At 45.2% G+C, this 16,322-nt stretch overlaps 1 protein-coding gene across 3 annotated transcripts in view; it reads left to right on the forward strand.

Moving 5' to 3' along the window:
* Window positions 1-16,322, forward strand: part of Frmd4a (FERM domain containing 4A) — a 219,105-nt gene that overhangs the window by 24,109 nt on the left and 178,674 nt on the right. For all 3 annotated transcript variants that reach the window (XM_052157216.1, XM_052157217.1, XM_052157214.1), the window contains exon 2: window positions 13,311-13,376. In XM_052157216.1, the coding sequence (XP_052013176.1) occupies window positions 13,311-13,376 (66 nt within the window). The remainder of the gene's footprint in view (window positions 1-13,310; window positions 13,377-16,322) is intronic.

Genomic DNA, 16,322 nt, shown 5'->3' on the forward strand with positions numbered 1-16,322 from the left:
TCTGAAGCTTTGTATTACATTTTTTCCCAACAGTCCTGGGAAGGTCTAGTCTCAGGATCTGTTACCCTCTCTTAGACTACCCCAAATTTCATCTTTTCATTTCTTTCTTTAATAAAATATCATACCTAGAATTAGACACAGAGTCAAGAAATGCTTTGACTATCATGGAGTGCAAAGTTCCTTCTGATTTCCTTATTCCAGATGGGCTTTTGGCCCCAAACCCGAAACAAACAAACCAAACCAAACCAAAACACCAACCAAAAGAATCCCCAGAGAATCCCAACTTCTCCATCCTGAAGCTACCATCTGGTCCTCTTTGGCATCTTGAGATTTGCCGAGCCTGCCTCGTGTGTTTCTTTACGAATTGCTGAGGAGAAGCATGTGGATGAAGGGCGGGCAGCCTGTGCTTTAGGATCACGGTACCTTTGTCCAAGGGCATCTCTGTGATCCGAGGCTGGGCCCCAAGCCTTTGCAGGTTGGATCCGCCCCTTCCCAGACTCTCCACCTTTCCATACCACGTAAGTCAAGTTTGATTTTGGAAACAGTGCTCTGTGCCTTCTTGCAGTTTTGTGAGCACCTTAGCCATCCTGCCATCCTCCGCTCCTGGCTGTAGCTCTCACAGCTCTCACCCATCCCCCAGCTCCAAGCACGGCAGATGTTTCCATAGTGTTCCATATTCTCTTCCGTTCTAGGCTTCCTAACATCGGGCTGCCTCTGCCAGAATTCTGTTTCTGTGCCTACTCACTCCTCTTCCCCTCCCCCTCCCCTTACCCCTACACCAACCCAACCAGAATGTTACCCAGTCACAACTGCATCCTCTAACCCTACCTCATCCCTACCCCTACACCAACCCCAACACTGAATCATATTTTTAAAGTCATCAAATCATTTAATGTACATCAAATCATGTAACCAGACGTGAATCACGCTCTCTGAATTGACTAATCTTTCTCGTCTGCTTGACTGAATTTGGAATCAGGTGCATTTCTGGATGTGTTTCCAGAGAGGCTGAACTGGGAGACAAAGCTGTCTCTTGACCACTAGGCCACCATCCCATGGCTGGGGTCCTGGATTGAATAAAAAGAAAAAAAGCAAAAAGCAGTTGAGTACCAGAATCCTTTGCTCTCTGCTACCTGACCTGTCAGGCTGTGAGCAAGCTCCTATCCTACAACCACTGGGAGTCCCGCCTGCAGCTGTTCTTCCTTGTGATGGAGTGCACCTCAAACCATGCGCCCAAATAAGCCCTTCCTTAGGTTGCTTTTGTCAGGCACTTTGCATAGGAGGGAGAGAAGAACTAATGCTGTTGCCTCACCTCACCCTAAAGCATCTTCTGCCCACCCCTGTTGTCGTGGTGAGTGTTCTGTAATTGCCTGTTAATTTGGCCTTTTCTCTTCTTAAGCATAGGGACAAAATTGCATTTATCAGTTATGGAGCACATGCTATAGCTGCCCATGCTAAAAGTACCATAAGTGAACTTATAGTAGCCATTGTTGCTTGTGACCCCTCAATGCCATTTCTCTTATTCCAATACATTTCTAGAAAAGGAATGAAGGAGTCCGAGGAGACAAATCTTTCAGACATTGCTGCTCCTGTTTTATTTCATGGAGAGTGTTAGTCGCCTTTTCATTAAGCTGTAATTATCTGCTAGTGGATTTTATCTTGAAAACGTTAAACTCTCGTTCTTATCTATTCAATTGCTTTTATTTCTTTTTTCTTTCTTAGATTTACCTTTTTTTTTTATGTGTCTGAGTGCTTTGCCTTCATGCATGTATGTGTGTCATAGGGATGCCTGCTTCCCACAGCAATCAGGAGAGGGAACAAACAACCCCCCACCCCACCCCCATGACGCTGGACTTTCTAGATGGTTGGAAGCCACTAGTAGTTTGAACCCTGGAACTTTGCAAGAGCAACAAGTGTTCTTAAATCAATGAGTCATCTCCTCAGTCCCACCCACATCTAATTTATCTTTGTGAGGAATGAAACTGGTTTTTAGAATTATTTTTAATCTAATCAAACCATAATTTGGCTTGCTGCTTTTGTGCTTAGAGGGAGGCTTAAGAAACAATCTGATACCTAAATTTTGTTTTCGCCTCTCTGCTTTGTTACTTTGTTTATAATGTGGTTTCACATGGTAGCACATACTGTCCTAGAATTCCCGGGAATTCTCCTGCTGTAACCTCCCAAGTGCTGAGATTTTAGGCATGAGCCACCACACCTGGCCTTTAAATGTTTAACTTAATCATCTGGGACTCAACCTTCAAGACAGTGGCATGGCTAGCTTATTGTATTCTTTTACACCGAGCTGTTCTGTGTCCTTTCTTAATGAGAAGACAGAAACGAAACAGGAACTGAACTGTTCAGAGTTCTTCTTTGAACAAATGTCTACTTGTTGCAAATGGGAATGGCTGGGAGTCTATCCATCTCCCTGCTTGCCTTGCTCTGAGCATGCCTTGAGGACTTCTCAGTGTCCTTTGGCTCCTTGTTTGAAATATCTCTATCTCTGTAAAAACATGTGCTGTACTGTCAATCTTCCCCAGAGAGTCTGTGCTCTTGTCTCTTGGTCCAAGTCAGAGCCACACCCGTGGGAGTTCTCCATGACGATCGCCCATGTTCTCGTTTGTTACGGTCTCTACATTGTTTCATTCTTTGTTTTGAGTCACCAGCCTTTTACTTTCTCAAGTCTAAGGCTTTTACAAACAATATCTTTTTAGATCCATAGAACCAGCCCTATCTCCCTTTATTCAACCTTTTCTTCCCCCCCCCCCCCCCCTGGGCTGCTTAAATCTTTCTTGAGACCAGCAACCTGGGCTGACTCTTTTCAATTCTAAACAGCTATCTAAGCAAAAGGCAGACTAGATACTTGTGTTTTCCTTTGAAAAACAAAGCAAAACCCTCTTCATCTCTCTCTCTCTCTCTCTCTCTCTCTCTCTCACACACACACACACACATACACACACACCAAAAAATAAAACAGCCACAAAAACCAATAAGCAAACTGCCCCTCTACTATGGTCTTAAAGCCAGAAATTCTATGTCAAGGGAGAGGTGTTGCTTTCTTCCATCTTTCTTGTTTTAAGGAGAGCATCGGTTGTTAGGAGCACATAAATGTTTTTTATGCTACTTTGTGTATTCTGTGACTTTAGAGTTTTTAAAATGCCCTTGCACATCTACCCAAGTGCATGAACTGTGTAGAAGGCATGCATGTATGTAGGAGTATGTGGATACTATGATTGAGAACCATGTGAGGATGTTTGCATGTGCTTAATAACTCCTGAGCATTTCCCTGACACCATGTCTTGGTGTTCCTAAATAGATTGTTTTAAGACAACTCCAATATTACTTTCCCTTGTGTCTGTATATGTGTGCGAACTTGTGCACATGTTCAGGTATGTGCAAGTATGCATCCTGCAAATAGATTCACGTACACATGGAGGTCAGAGAATGACAGCTGTCCTGACCTGCAGGACAGTCAATGGGGTTCCCTGGACCACCTAAGGCAGAATGGGGGACAAGAGATGCAAGAGATAGACAGCAAGACAGGATTCTGATCAAGCTGTCAAATTTTATTGTTTTACACACCACAAAATAAGGAAAGCAAGCAGATTGTAGGGAGGGGGTATGAAGGGGCAAGCAAACATTGTCTCTGGGGGAACAGTCTCTCAGGGGGCAAGCATTGTCTCTAAACATTGTCTGTAGGGAGTAGTCTTTCAGAATTGTCTCTCAGAATTTCATGGGAAAGCTGGCTGGATTTCAAGGAAGCTGGCTAACTAAAATGATCATGAGGCGGTGACGTGGAAAGAGATTGCTATAGTAACCTAACTGCAGGTGAGCTCTGTTTGTTCTAACCAACTCAGGTGAGCTCTGTATGTACTGACCAACTTGTAATTTGGCAAACCCGAGAGCTAGTATTTTTCCTTTAAAAGCAGGCTTGAGCGTGTAAGATGGCTAAAAGGAGGAGGTTTTGAGATATGTGTGAGCATGGCTCCTGGCAGATAGCCCTGCCTGTAAAAAGTGCAGGAGTGATGGGAAAACCATGTGAGGATCCCAGGAGTGTCCAGCTGGTCAGAGCGGCAGGTGAACAAAGGGCTGTTGGCCGCTAGGAGTTTGGAGACCTTCCTTGTCCCTGTCCATCACTCTGCAGATGGTGGTTTTGCTCTGAATTCTTAGCATTTAGATACTTAGCCTCACCCCCAGTGCATGCATCTGGGTCTCCTGGTGTCTGTTTCCCCCCTACTCTTCTTAGGGTATGGTCTGCCAGAACCACAGGGGAGTTCTCAGAATTGTCTCTCAGAACAACTGTCCACCTTAGTCCTTGGCTTGATGTGCACATGTGGACTTTCCACACCTGAGGTGCACCTTCGCCACATCTCTGCTACCAGCCCAGCCCGCCTCGCTTGTAGCTTTTGTTTTGTTTTGTTGAAAGCAAAGCATGCCCTTTCTAACCATCCTACAATGTCAGGTCAGGGAATGTTGTAGAATGTTGTCCTCTAAGCTTAACAGCCATTACTATTTTAATCAGAACCACCTAGACCACCTGGAAGATACCCTCAAGGTCAAGTCAAGGACTTGTTGACCTTCTCTGTTAGAAGGGGGTGAGGAAGGTCATTAGACCCTCACCTGAGATTTCAGCTGGAGGTGATTCTACCCAGCTGCAAGTACTCTAGTGGTTTCCTGGTCTCAGGGAGTACCCAGGGATACAGAGTGTGAGAACACCATCTCCAAAGCTATGGGGAAGTGACCATGCTAAAGCAAGACTTGTCAGTGGGCAACTGTTTGGGGGTCACCCGTTCCATGTAAGTAACCCTCACCCATGCTGTGTAAGTAAGCTCAGTAAACTCGTTGATTCACCAAACTGGATTTGGGTGGAGTCATTCTTTCTTGTCCTTGGCATTGTACCTTGGTTAGTTGGCATTTTGGTCCATCTGCCCAGGAAAGTTCAGCACACAGCAGGTATGCTCATCAGGAAGATCCCCTCGGGGCCACCTGCAGAGGCTGTCGGATGTATTCACCTCTTTTTTGCCTGGATTCACTGGTCACCTTTTAAACCTTGGGCCTGGAGGCTGGCTTGGAGTGTTTCTGACCTGTCTCTGTTGCAGAGTGTAGGATGCCTGGCTTCCTAGGCCTAAGCTGAGTATATCTTAGTGTGTGCTTTGGGTACAACAGTAGATTAAAATACAGATGGCTATTAGTGTTTTGGATCCCAGCAGGATTGTGTGGACAGGATTAAGTTGATTACCGTTAGGACTTGATGCTTCAATTCACAAAACAGGCCTCTGAGAAACTGTTCTCAGACATAGCAACCCCAAGCTGTCCCCTTGGCCTGAATGAGTCCCAAGACTCCAGGTCTTCTTTTCTGTATTGAAAGAAAGAAAGAAAGAAGGAAAGAAAGAGAGAAAGAGAGAGGAAGAGAGAAAGAGAGGAAGAGAGAGAGAAAGAGAGAAAGAAGAGAAAGAGGAGAAAGAGAGAAAGAGAGAAAGAAAGAGAGAGAGAGAGAGAGAGAAAGAGAGAGAGAGAGAGAGAGAGAAAGAAAGAGAGAAAGAGAGAGAGAGAGAGAGAGAGAAAGAAAGAGAGAGAGAGAGAAAGAGAGAGAGAAAGAGAGAGAGAAAGAGAGAGAAAGAGAGAGAAAGAGAGAGAAAGAAAGAAAAAAGAGAGAAAAAGAGAGAAAAAGAGAGAGGGGGGAGAGGGAGGGAGGGAAGGAAGGAAGAAAAGAAGGAAGAAAAGAAGGAAGGAAGAAAAGGAAGGAAGGAAGAGACCTCAATTTCTTCTTGCTGCAGATAAAGACCCAGTGGGCAGGGATATCCTTAAAATAGGCTTTCTGGAGATTCTGGGGACACCCGTCCCCACCTATAAGCTCTTCCAATGCAAATGTGCAGAATGTTTGCAGTTGCTGATTCAGCTTGGATGGCCCACTGCTTTGTCATGCTAATTCCCTCTAAGCGAACCACTCAGGAACTTCCATCTGGGTTGTATGAACTGCAGCTGTATTCCATAGCCAAGGGCCTCCTGGGGCGCCTGTGCACGCTCTACTAAATCCAGGAGCATTATGATAGGGACAGAGATGGCACTGCTTGACAATGGTCAGGGCCAACTAGGGCAAGGTAGTCTCTCCACTGAGTCCTCTGGGGGGCCAGCACTTGTACCGTCTTTCTTTGCTCTAGCACATTTTAATATGCTAATTCTTCTAGTGAGTGAGTGTGTGTGTGTGTGTGTTGCGCCCACACACGTGTACATGCAAGTACACATAAGAGTGTGTGCACATGGATGCCAGAAGTTGACATTGGATGTCTTCCTTAATCTTCACCTATGGTTTTGTGTGTGTGTGTGTTTTTGACATAGCTTCTCTCCCTGAGCCTGTAGCTCACAGATCAGCTGGGTAAGCTTGGCAATGAGTGTCAGGGGTGCGTCTGTCTCCACTCCCTTAGCTCTTGGAGGAGGTCTCCACTTTGCTAGGCTTCTGACATGGGCTCTGTGGATATGAACACAAAAGTCCTGCTGCTCGCGTGCGCGGCAGACAGACACTTCACCCACTAAGCGGGCTCCTCAGACCCAGCATGCTAATGCTTTTAAAATGTGAACTAATAAAAGCAGACATTGGTTTCTTCTTTTACCTTTGGAGGCTCTGAGCAGAGGGGCTTCCTGCCTACTCAAGCTAGGCACTTATTTCCGTTGTGCATGTTTTAATGGTGGGAGGAATAGTTCTAACAGTATGTTGCCTAAGACCTTCACCAACTGTGTGTGCACTGTCAGCTGGCCTTGCATGAATTGGTGTGTGTGTGTGTCTGTGTGTGTATGTGTGTGTTGATCTCGTGGCCAGGAGATGCTCTATGGTTGAGATTTTGTAACCTTGCAACCTTTAGATTCTTAACTCCAACTTTGCTCCTTTCTTTATCCAAGGAGGAGGAGGAGGAGGAGGAGGAGGAGGAGGAGGAGGAGGAGGAGGAGGAGGAGGAGAGGAGAGAGAGAGAGAGAGAGAGAGAGAGAGAGAGAGAGAGAGAGAGAGAGAGAGAGGTATGAGGTGATGCTTTTGAGGTGACTCAGAAAGCTGGAGCTCCCGCTGTGATTTGTGTTGGGAAGTCATAGTCATGTCCTTGGAATTTCCTTCACAGCCAGCAAACAGCCTGGGTCAAAGGTCAGATTGTGAGGTGCTGTTGTAATGCATCTGGCATCCTTACTGCCTGCCTATTTAAGGGACCCTGTGAACAGGAGAGATAGACAGTTTCTGAGTTCTGGTCTCAGCTCCATGCTTTTGAACTCCATCTTCTCCATTTGGTGCAAAAGGTCTCAAGGATAGGATTTAAGGCTGTTTCAAGACTGTTGGCAACTTCCTGAAGAAAGCGTGTCTCAGGAACACCGGTTCGTATTGCGTGCAATTCTCAGGAGTCATTAATAGTTCTCATTGCACTGCTTCACCAATGGGTTATTGTAGGCATCGATATTTTGCAACCTACTTTTAATAAGAGTTCAACCTCCCCTCTAGCCCACCACTCAGTAGGGATAATGGAAGAGAAAAGTTATTACGATGTGGGGAAGTGGGTCTGTTCAGCACTTCTTTGGGGGTGAGCTCAATCTTCTTGGGCAGCAGTTCAGTCCCATAGCAAACACCAAATACGACTCAGCAGCTGCAGGCCAGTCCTCTCAGCAGGCAGACACCAGGCACGAACCGGCAGCTACAGCCCAGTCCTTTCAGAAAGTAGACACCAGGTGGCTATAGTTCAATCCTGAAGAAACTGCAAGCTGCCACAGGAACCTCGAGGGTAAGTTTCTCTCAACGGTGGCATTATCACAAGTTGAACTCAACAATGCTATGTAAGGTGAACCATTACATGCGTGTTTTTAGTGAAGAATAGTGAGGTGGAGCAAACCAAACTAAGGCTCAGTGCTCATCCCCGACTGTCGGTGGGGTCACATCCATACTCCTTCATCAAGCGTCCTTTCACATGTCTGCTGAATCCAAACATCCTCTCACCTGTGTCTGCTTCAGGAAAACAGTCTTTCACATGTTTGCTTTAGCCAGACATCTTTTCATCTATGTGCCCCAGCAAAACATCATTTGACATAACTATCTTTCCAAAGAACTATAAGATTTTACTTCAGGTCATCTCAGAGATGTAAATGAGTCACACCTTGGCAACTTTCTTCGGGTTTTGTAAAGAGACATTAGACAAGTGGTGTGTGGTAACAAGGTAACAGGGTTTTCTGGCCGGTGGATGTGTCCTGGGCAGCTGTCCTCTAACTGGCCATCCTCTTTCTTGCCCTAGACTCCATGATTCTTTCAGTGTGAACTAGCCTCAGAAAACCGAGACACTATAATAACATGTATTAGTTGACTTTCCTTTTCCTAAGAGAAAGAGAGGGTAGAGCCAAGGCTGGCCTCAAGCTTGCTACTTAGCCAAGGATCACCATGACATTTGGTCGTTTGCCACTGCTTCCCAAGTATTGGGACTATAGGCAGTAGGTACTCTCCTGCCCAGTCTTGTTTAGACCTGAACCTGGGGGCTGGGGTGCACATTAGGCTAGAGGCACTCTTAAGAACTGAGCTAAATCCCCAGCAGCTCATTACTGTCTTTAGTTTTCATTTCGAACCACAGACCTTTGTTTTCTAAGTTCAAGATTTGTTACTTTTACCAGAATGTGAAATACAGGTGTATCTGAGAGGGCAGAAACCGTGTGGCTGGCGACATTTCTTCAGAGTTTTTCTGTGTGTGCACACGCATGGCTTATGAGTCGTTTCGTTAGTTGAAAGAAAAAAGCGGAAAGAGGGTATTCAGAGAGTGACTGAAATGAGGAGGAGGGGTGGTGCTATGGCTCAGCAGGTAAAGACCTTTGCCCAAGCCTGGCAGCCTGAGCTTAATCCCCAGAAGGTAGGGAACATAAGAATTACATGGAATTGGGCACCTTGGTTTTGTATGAAGAAGAAACAATACTCATGATAATATTTGAGTTCTATACTCTAAGAGAGGGCTTGTTAAACCTCGTGTATCACTGTATGGCATGCACAGGAGAGCGTTTGCAGAAGAGCTGTTTGGGACCATCACAAACCCCTTCCACGAGCCAGGGACCACAGGCTTCCCCTTATAAAGTATTTTGAAATCACCATTAAAGGATTATTGTTGTTAAGAAGTGATTTGTGTTGTTTGATTTTTAGTCTTGTCCCAGAGGAGACACCAGCACCACATTTGAACAGTGGTACCACACAGCATCTCCCTGGTGCCAGGCTATTGTAGAGTTTCTGTCAAATCCAGAATCACAGGTGTAATCCCCACGCCACCTACCAGCTTGTTCTATGTTGTGTCTTCGCTTTTCGTCACCTTTTCCATTTTTTTTCTCCTTCTCCTCCTCCTCGTCTACAGGGAGAGAAGGTGTCCCAACATCCAGTCTTGTGTATAAGGAAATTCAAATTGTGGTTTATAAATTACTCCTGTGGTGCACTGTACTTGTGCATGTGTGCTTGTGTGCAGGGGTGTGTCTGCATGTCTCGGGGGTGTGGCGGGGTGCTGTGAAGGCCAGAGGAACATCTTAGGTGTCACTCCTCAGATACGTTGTGTTCTGTCACCTGTACCTGTTCACCTTGTACTCTAAGTCAGGGTCTTTCCCTGGCTAAGTAGGTGACATATAAGCCTCAGTGACCCTCCTGTCTCCTTCCCCTGGCACTCATTGCAAACTTATGCTGCCAAGCCCAGCCTTTTATTGTCTGTTAATTTGTCATCTGGCAACTCCATGCATGCCTAAAATAAATTCTGATTACATTTCACTTCTTTATCTCCCTCCCATTCCCAATACCAGCCCCCAACTATCCCTATCAGTCCTTTTCTCAGATTAATTATTAATATTCCGAGGGTTTTTTGCTTTTTGTTTTTTGTGACTCATTTAATCAAGGCCACCCTTGTGACCATGGGGTAACAACTATTCACTAGATCCTGGTGGGGTCCTTGGTTGGGCTTTTTGAATGGTGACTTTTTCCATGGGTTCTGGGAATGGAATTCGGTCCTTGTATTTGTAAAGCAAGCACTTTATAACCAGAGCCATCTCCCCAGCCCTCTGAATTACTTGATTTCATGTTTAAAATAGACACTGTCAAACTGACATTTGCTGAGTAAGCGTCTCATCAGTCCCACGCCCCAAAGCTAACTTCTAAGAACGCCTCCACCTTTCTACACGATTTCTTTTTGAACCATGGTTTAGCTGATTTTTTTTTAATTGATATTTTTAGGTTAACATAGGAAGTAATGAGTTTCATTGGGTCACTATTTGCTTGCTTTTTGAATCGTTGTTTAATAGTGCATGATACATAGCTGGGCCAGTTGGAGACAACCCACCCATAAGCCGGAAGTATCTTAACAGCAAAGTTGGACACCCCGCTTTCAAAACAACACTTCTAGTATGCCTAAAAACGAGGACGCACTTGGCAGGCGCATGTTACTATAGAATGTTTAGGCGCAGGGATTTATGGTTAGAGCGGAAGCCAGCTGACCCTCATGCTCAGCCTTGCTCTCCAAAGGATTTCCTTTGAGGGTGATTGCCAGGGCTCCAATTGTGCCTGTGCAGCTGAAAATTGGGAGGAGGGAGGCAGTATTATTTTACAATTGTGAGGACCGAGAAGAAATTTCAGCATGCCTCGCGAGCCAAACAATGCTACAGATGTCTGCTCTTTCTTCGCTCGCAACCCACAAGGGCGAGCCTGTTCTGAACTGCCGATGAAGACTGGGTTCTCCGCTCTCACTTGTGAAGGAAACAACAAACAGGTGCCCTTTGGAGACACAAACCACAGCGCTGCTGTCAGGGGAAAGCTGCGTCTTACCAAACGTGATGACTCAAAGGGTTTCTGTTCCGACTGTTCTCCGTGCCAACTTTTGCAGGGCTGTTTTGTTTCCTGCAAGGGAGGCATGGAGCACACTTGCGATAAATACTCTGTCAACACTTCACTGTGTGGTTCCGCAACATACCAGGAGATAAAGTGAAGTTACTGAATTTTAGTGAGGGTTTTGTTTTTTTAGATGAAAACAGGGTCTGAGAGGTAGCATTTTAAGTCTGAACCTGATGATGTGCAATGACATGGTTTGATAAAGTGACTCCCCAATTTCTTTTTGTAACTCAATGGATGGTGCATACCTTCAATCCAAGTACTCCTGAGGGCGGAGGCAGGAGGATCTCTGTGAGTTAGAGGCCAGCCTGATCTGTATATCTAGTTCCATGCCAGCCAGGCCAGCATAGGACGGTCTTAAACTCCTGAGTTTTTCCTTCTACCTGTCAGCTGCTGGGATTATAGGCATGGGTCACCCTCGAGAGCCTATTGAATGGTTTCTAGTTATGTTCTTCGGTTGTTTCTAACGAACTTCAAAATATCATGTTAGATGGCTGTGCACATTCCTTTCTAGGAGTCCCTCATATGCAATGATTCTAATAAGAGCTGAACGACTGTCGTTAAAAAATTACATCCAAAGTACCCACGCTGTGACTATTAAGTGCCCAATTACTACTGGAAGTTAACATTTCTGGTGCGACATTTTTTGGTTGAAAGAATCATTTCGACATGTTGGCACAGCAGCGTAGATTTCAATCTAATTTAAAATTGTAATGACTTTCGTTGAATAAGGGGGCGATTGAAATAAAGATTTTTTTTTAAGAAAAATGGTATCAGCCTGCTAGAATATCGAATATGATCAAGACTAAAGGAGTCTCAAGTCCCAAGGTCAAGTCCCATGGTCACAGAGCCACACCATGCCTAAAGCCACCTGACTGGGCTAGCATTTGCAAACTCACAAGCTGACTAGTTGAAGTCCTCTCCCCCCTATTTTTAATCTGTTTTAACCCCTGTAGAATATGTGTTCTGTGAAACTTGGCTGCGAAGTCATTGTCACAACTGATTGTCACAACAATCAAGAACCCTTTGAGATTGGGTATATTCAAACAGCAGGGGTGTTCAATGTATGTCCCCAAGCCAGAGATATGTGACAGGAGAGAAGGGGTGACTGCCTTCTTTGGAGAAAGAGAGGCCATTTTCTCATGGGATTCTATGACACCTTTGGACTTGGTGATGGAATAATTCCCACCGAATAAGAAGCGGCAACTTCTCCATCTTCCCTGGACAAGATGCTCATGAGGACTTTGACAAAGAGTCGGATCTACTTAAATGCATCCTTTCATCTGTTTGACATAGCTGGTCCCTGGGGGAAAGAGAGGGAGGTCCTCAGAGAGTCCTTAGAACAATGGTTCTCAACCTCCTGAGTGCTGCGACCCTTTAATGCAGTTCCTCGTGTTGTGCTGACTCCCAACCATAAAACTCTTTTTGTTGCTACATCATAATTGTAACTTTGCTACTGTTATGAATATGATGTAAATATCTGATATGCAGGATATCTGATTTGTGACACACACACCCTTCCCCCACCCCCCTGTGTGAATGGTTCATTCAATCCCCAAAGGGTTGAGAACTGCTGTCTTAGAATCCTGTAAGACCCTGAGCTGGAAGGGGCCTGTAGATCACTGAACCTCAACCGTGGTACTGGATCCAGCTAGTCAAAACCAATGGCCATTCTTCTCCCAGAATTTTGGGGCACCATGTGTAAAATCTAGCCATTACCAAAGTCAAATACTCATACTCACTCTCATACACTCAGTCTCACAAACAGACACACACAATTATATTAAATTGATGCTAATATTTTAAAAAAAATAAAGGTGATAGTCAAAAGTCTATGATCCCAACTCTTACTATACCTTACCTTTATCTGTACTTTGTATGTGTCTGTGGGTGTGGGTGGGTTCATGTGTATGTACCCATGTGCTGGCCAGGGGTCACCTTGGGTTATACTCCTTATATTCACCTGTCGTTTGAGACACGGTGTCTCTGGTCTGGGGCTTGCCAGGTAGGTTAACCTCATTGTTGGAGGTCAGCAAGGGAGTGGGTGAAATGGAGGCACAGACTAGACCGTGAGCTTTGCCTTTTACTCCTGGTGACAGATACTGAAGAGCTGGTAAAGACCAAAGGACACTACCATCCAGCAGTCTGTTACAGAGGCACTTGCTAATTCGTTTTCCATCTGCTTCATGCATCACAAACCCCTGAAGACTTAGACTCCATCTTGTGTGCCTCTCTCTAACAAGCTCCACCAAACCAGTTGGTCCACAGAAAGGTCTCCACAAGTGCCTTCAGTCCAGCTCCTTCTTGGCATTATATGGCCAACTCCTGGGGTGGGGGCGGGGGGAGCCTCCCCGAAGGGCTGGTGCCCAGTGAAGTTCAGCCCACAGACCTTCAAGAACTCCAGCCAACTACCACATTTTCAGTGACCATTCGTTGTCTTCTCCCATAGATGACGGAGGGCCGTCGATGTCAAGTACATCTCCTTGATGACAGGAAGCTGGAGCTCCTAGTACAGGTAAGTCTTCTGGGAGCACCTTCCTCGCTTCCTCTGTGACTAGTGAATGTGTTACACGGCAGATGTGATGGAGGGTGGAGGGGAGCTGTCCACTGTGCTTGTCTCTGTCTAGCAAAACGCGAGTGACAGCGACTCACACACACACACACAGTGCCAGACACAAAGTGTTCTGTGTGTATGCTATTTCTACTTGTTCTATTTCTATGTACAGCCTGCCTCTGGTGTTCAAGGCCAGATGTATATATATAACCTATTGTTAAAAATGTCTGGAAGAGGAAATCTCTACAGCTACACAGTAGCTAGCTATTCTTTCTGCTTGGAAGGAGTTAACAGCATTGTAACCTAAATAACTCCTGTGTCTGAAACTGACGCAATCTCCCTCAGAGGGGAGAGAGTTCCTTCTTTCCAAATTAGGCTTTCATAGTGTGTGGAGAAAGAAAAGCACCTGTGTCTTTCACGCGTCCCCAGAGGACTGACAGCCCCCTTTTCACCCCTTGGCCTGGGTTGCTGCCACCATCAGTGGCAAACAATTAGAGAAACTGAAGTGGGAAAGCAACCTATTTCTCCCCAAACTGAGAGCATATTAACACACAAACACACAAACACACAAGCACAGAACAGTCGCAGAAGTCATCAGAATCCTTGGTCTTACTTGTCTTCACCTGGTTCTTGAAAGGGCCATCACTTTACCCAAAGCCTAAGGGACAGGGTGACAAGGATTCCAAGCCTTGGTTAAGGACATTAGAAATCTGGTTCAATCCCAACCTTATCACACACATACACATGCACTCAATAACACACTCATGCACTCACATACACACACACATACACACACACACATTCACTCACACTCTCACACTCATACTCACTCTCACAAACATACTAATTCATACTCATACACAACATATACTCAACACACTCACACACACTCACTCTCACACACACACTCAATAACACACTCATACACACTCTCACACTTACACTCACTCTCACAAACATACTAATTCACACTCATACACAAACATACACTCACACACTCTTACAAACACACAGTCTCACACATACACTCACACATACTTACTCTCACACACATTCACTCACACTCACTCACACAAACACACACTCACACACACACTCAATAACACACTCACACACTCTCACACTTACACTCACTCTCACAAACATACTAATTCACATTCATACACAAACATACACTCACACACTCTTACAAACACACAGTCTCACACATACACTCACTCACACAAACACACACTCACATGATTACACACTCACACACTCACACTCACATACTCACACACACACTCTCATACACTCACTCTCACAAACAGACTCACACACACTCATTCACACTCACACACACACACTCACATGCATACTCACACATGTATGTGTGTGCTGGGACTACAAACATGGGCACCACATCCAGCAACTACGTGACATCTTGCCCTGGAAGCTTTTCAGTTCATCATAGGGATGGAATTCTCACCCGCAGGGCACTCAAAACTATGCAGACTCATCTCTGGCCTTGCACTTGCTTCTGGGACTTGAAAAATGATCCAATTACAAACTTTATGAGTTAACGCTTTCAACAGGATTCCAATAACACAGCCACTATAAATGTGTTGCAGAAAATGGAAAAAGACTCCTAATTGCATCACACACACAGCCATTATTACTCTTATGCTGGATTATGCTGGGATTTCTTTCCTGCATTTCCTTATTTACATGTTGCACAGTTGCAGTTATATGTATAACACTATGAGCTTTATTGTCCCTTACATCCGGGTCCTTCGTAGCATTTCCTATGTCACAGGAAGTTGTTATCTTCATTAAGAGCTGCATAGATTCCAGAAATAGATGACTGTTATCTAATCATTCACCCATTTGGGTGTACATTTAAGGTTACTGTTTTTCTGCCTTACAGTTTGTCCACTATTACAAACAAGTAACTGATTATCTTACCCTCAGTGTAGCTCACCTACATTCTAGGTTATGTGCTTATTAGGCTAGATGCCATGAATTACAGCCTGGGGTTTGATTTGGGTGAGTAAGACGATACAGGGAAAATGGAACAGAATTTTTCAAGTAGAGGAGCCTTCCCCTTGCTTACATTTGGAAGTTAAAGTTGTTGAGAATCTGTGGAGGAGTTTATAGAGAAGTGGCCTGTGGGGTGTGTCTCACATGCTTTGTGAAATCCAGGCTTGGGGGCTCAGAGCAGCCACCTCTGGGACAGGAAATGTGACCACAAATAGCAGTCCGGTTACTGCTGATTAGCAGGCTGCATGAATGGGGACAGCTGAGATGACCTGTCCAAGAAAAACTTCATTACTGCTACGTACTTTGAAAGCAATTATGTTAGGCAATCAGGAGAAACTTATCCTGAACCCTGAAAAGTCAAATTTTAAAAAAAAAGGATTATGTTAGGCAATCGGGAGAATCTCCTGTCCCCCCCACCCTTCGGGGAGCGTGCTTTCTCATTCCATCCCTCTTCCCAGAACCCCAAGCTTCCTGCATCTTGCCCTGTGAGCACAGCTAAGTCTCCAAACAGTTCACAGAGTCACAGGGCTTCCGCTGACTCTCCCTCTACTCCCCCAGGAGCCTGCACTTAGCTGCCCCGACCTGAGCTTCTCTCCTACAAGAAAGTCACACTACACTCGCATTGCTTGTATAGTCACCATGTGTGTCCGTCCCTAAGTGCCCAGTCTGCCACCTGGCACGCGGTGTCACCAAACACTACTGCGGAGTGAAGGAAGGCGTGATCCTGAGGCATTTTGCTATTGCTTCCTTAGCAGCCTTCTTATCATAGTACCGACTGCTTAGCTGAGAATGTGCTTTTGATTCACACAGTGTGCACATGTGTATTATGTGCACACACATGTAAAACAATTCCAAACCCCATGGCAGAGTGGACCGCAGTTAATTGGG

The sequence above is a fragment of the Apodemus sylvaticus genome, chromosome 14 (genome assembly GCF_947179515.1).
Source record: "Apodemus sylvaticus chromosome 14, mApoSyl1.1, whole genome shotgun sequence".
NCBI classification, from domain to species: domain Eukaryota; kingdom Metazoa; phylum Chordata; class Mammalia; order Rodentia; family Muridae; genus Apodemus; species Apodemus sylvaticus.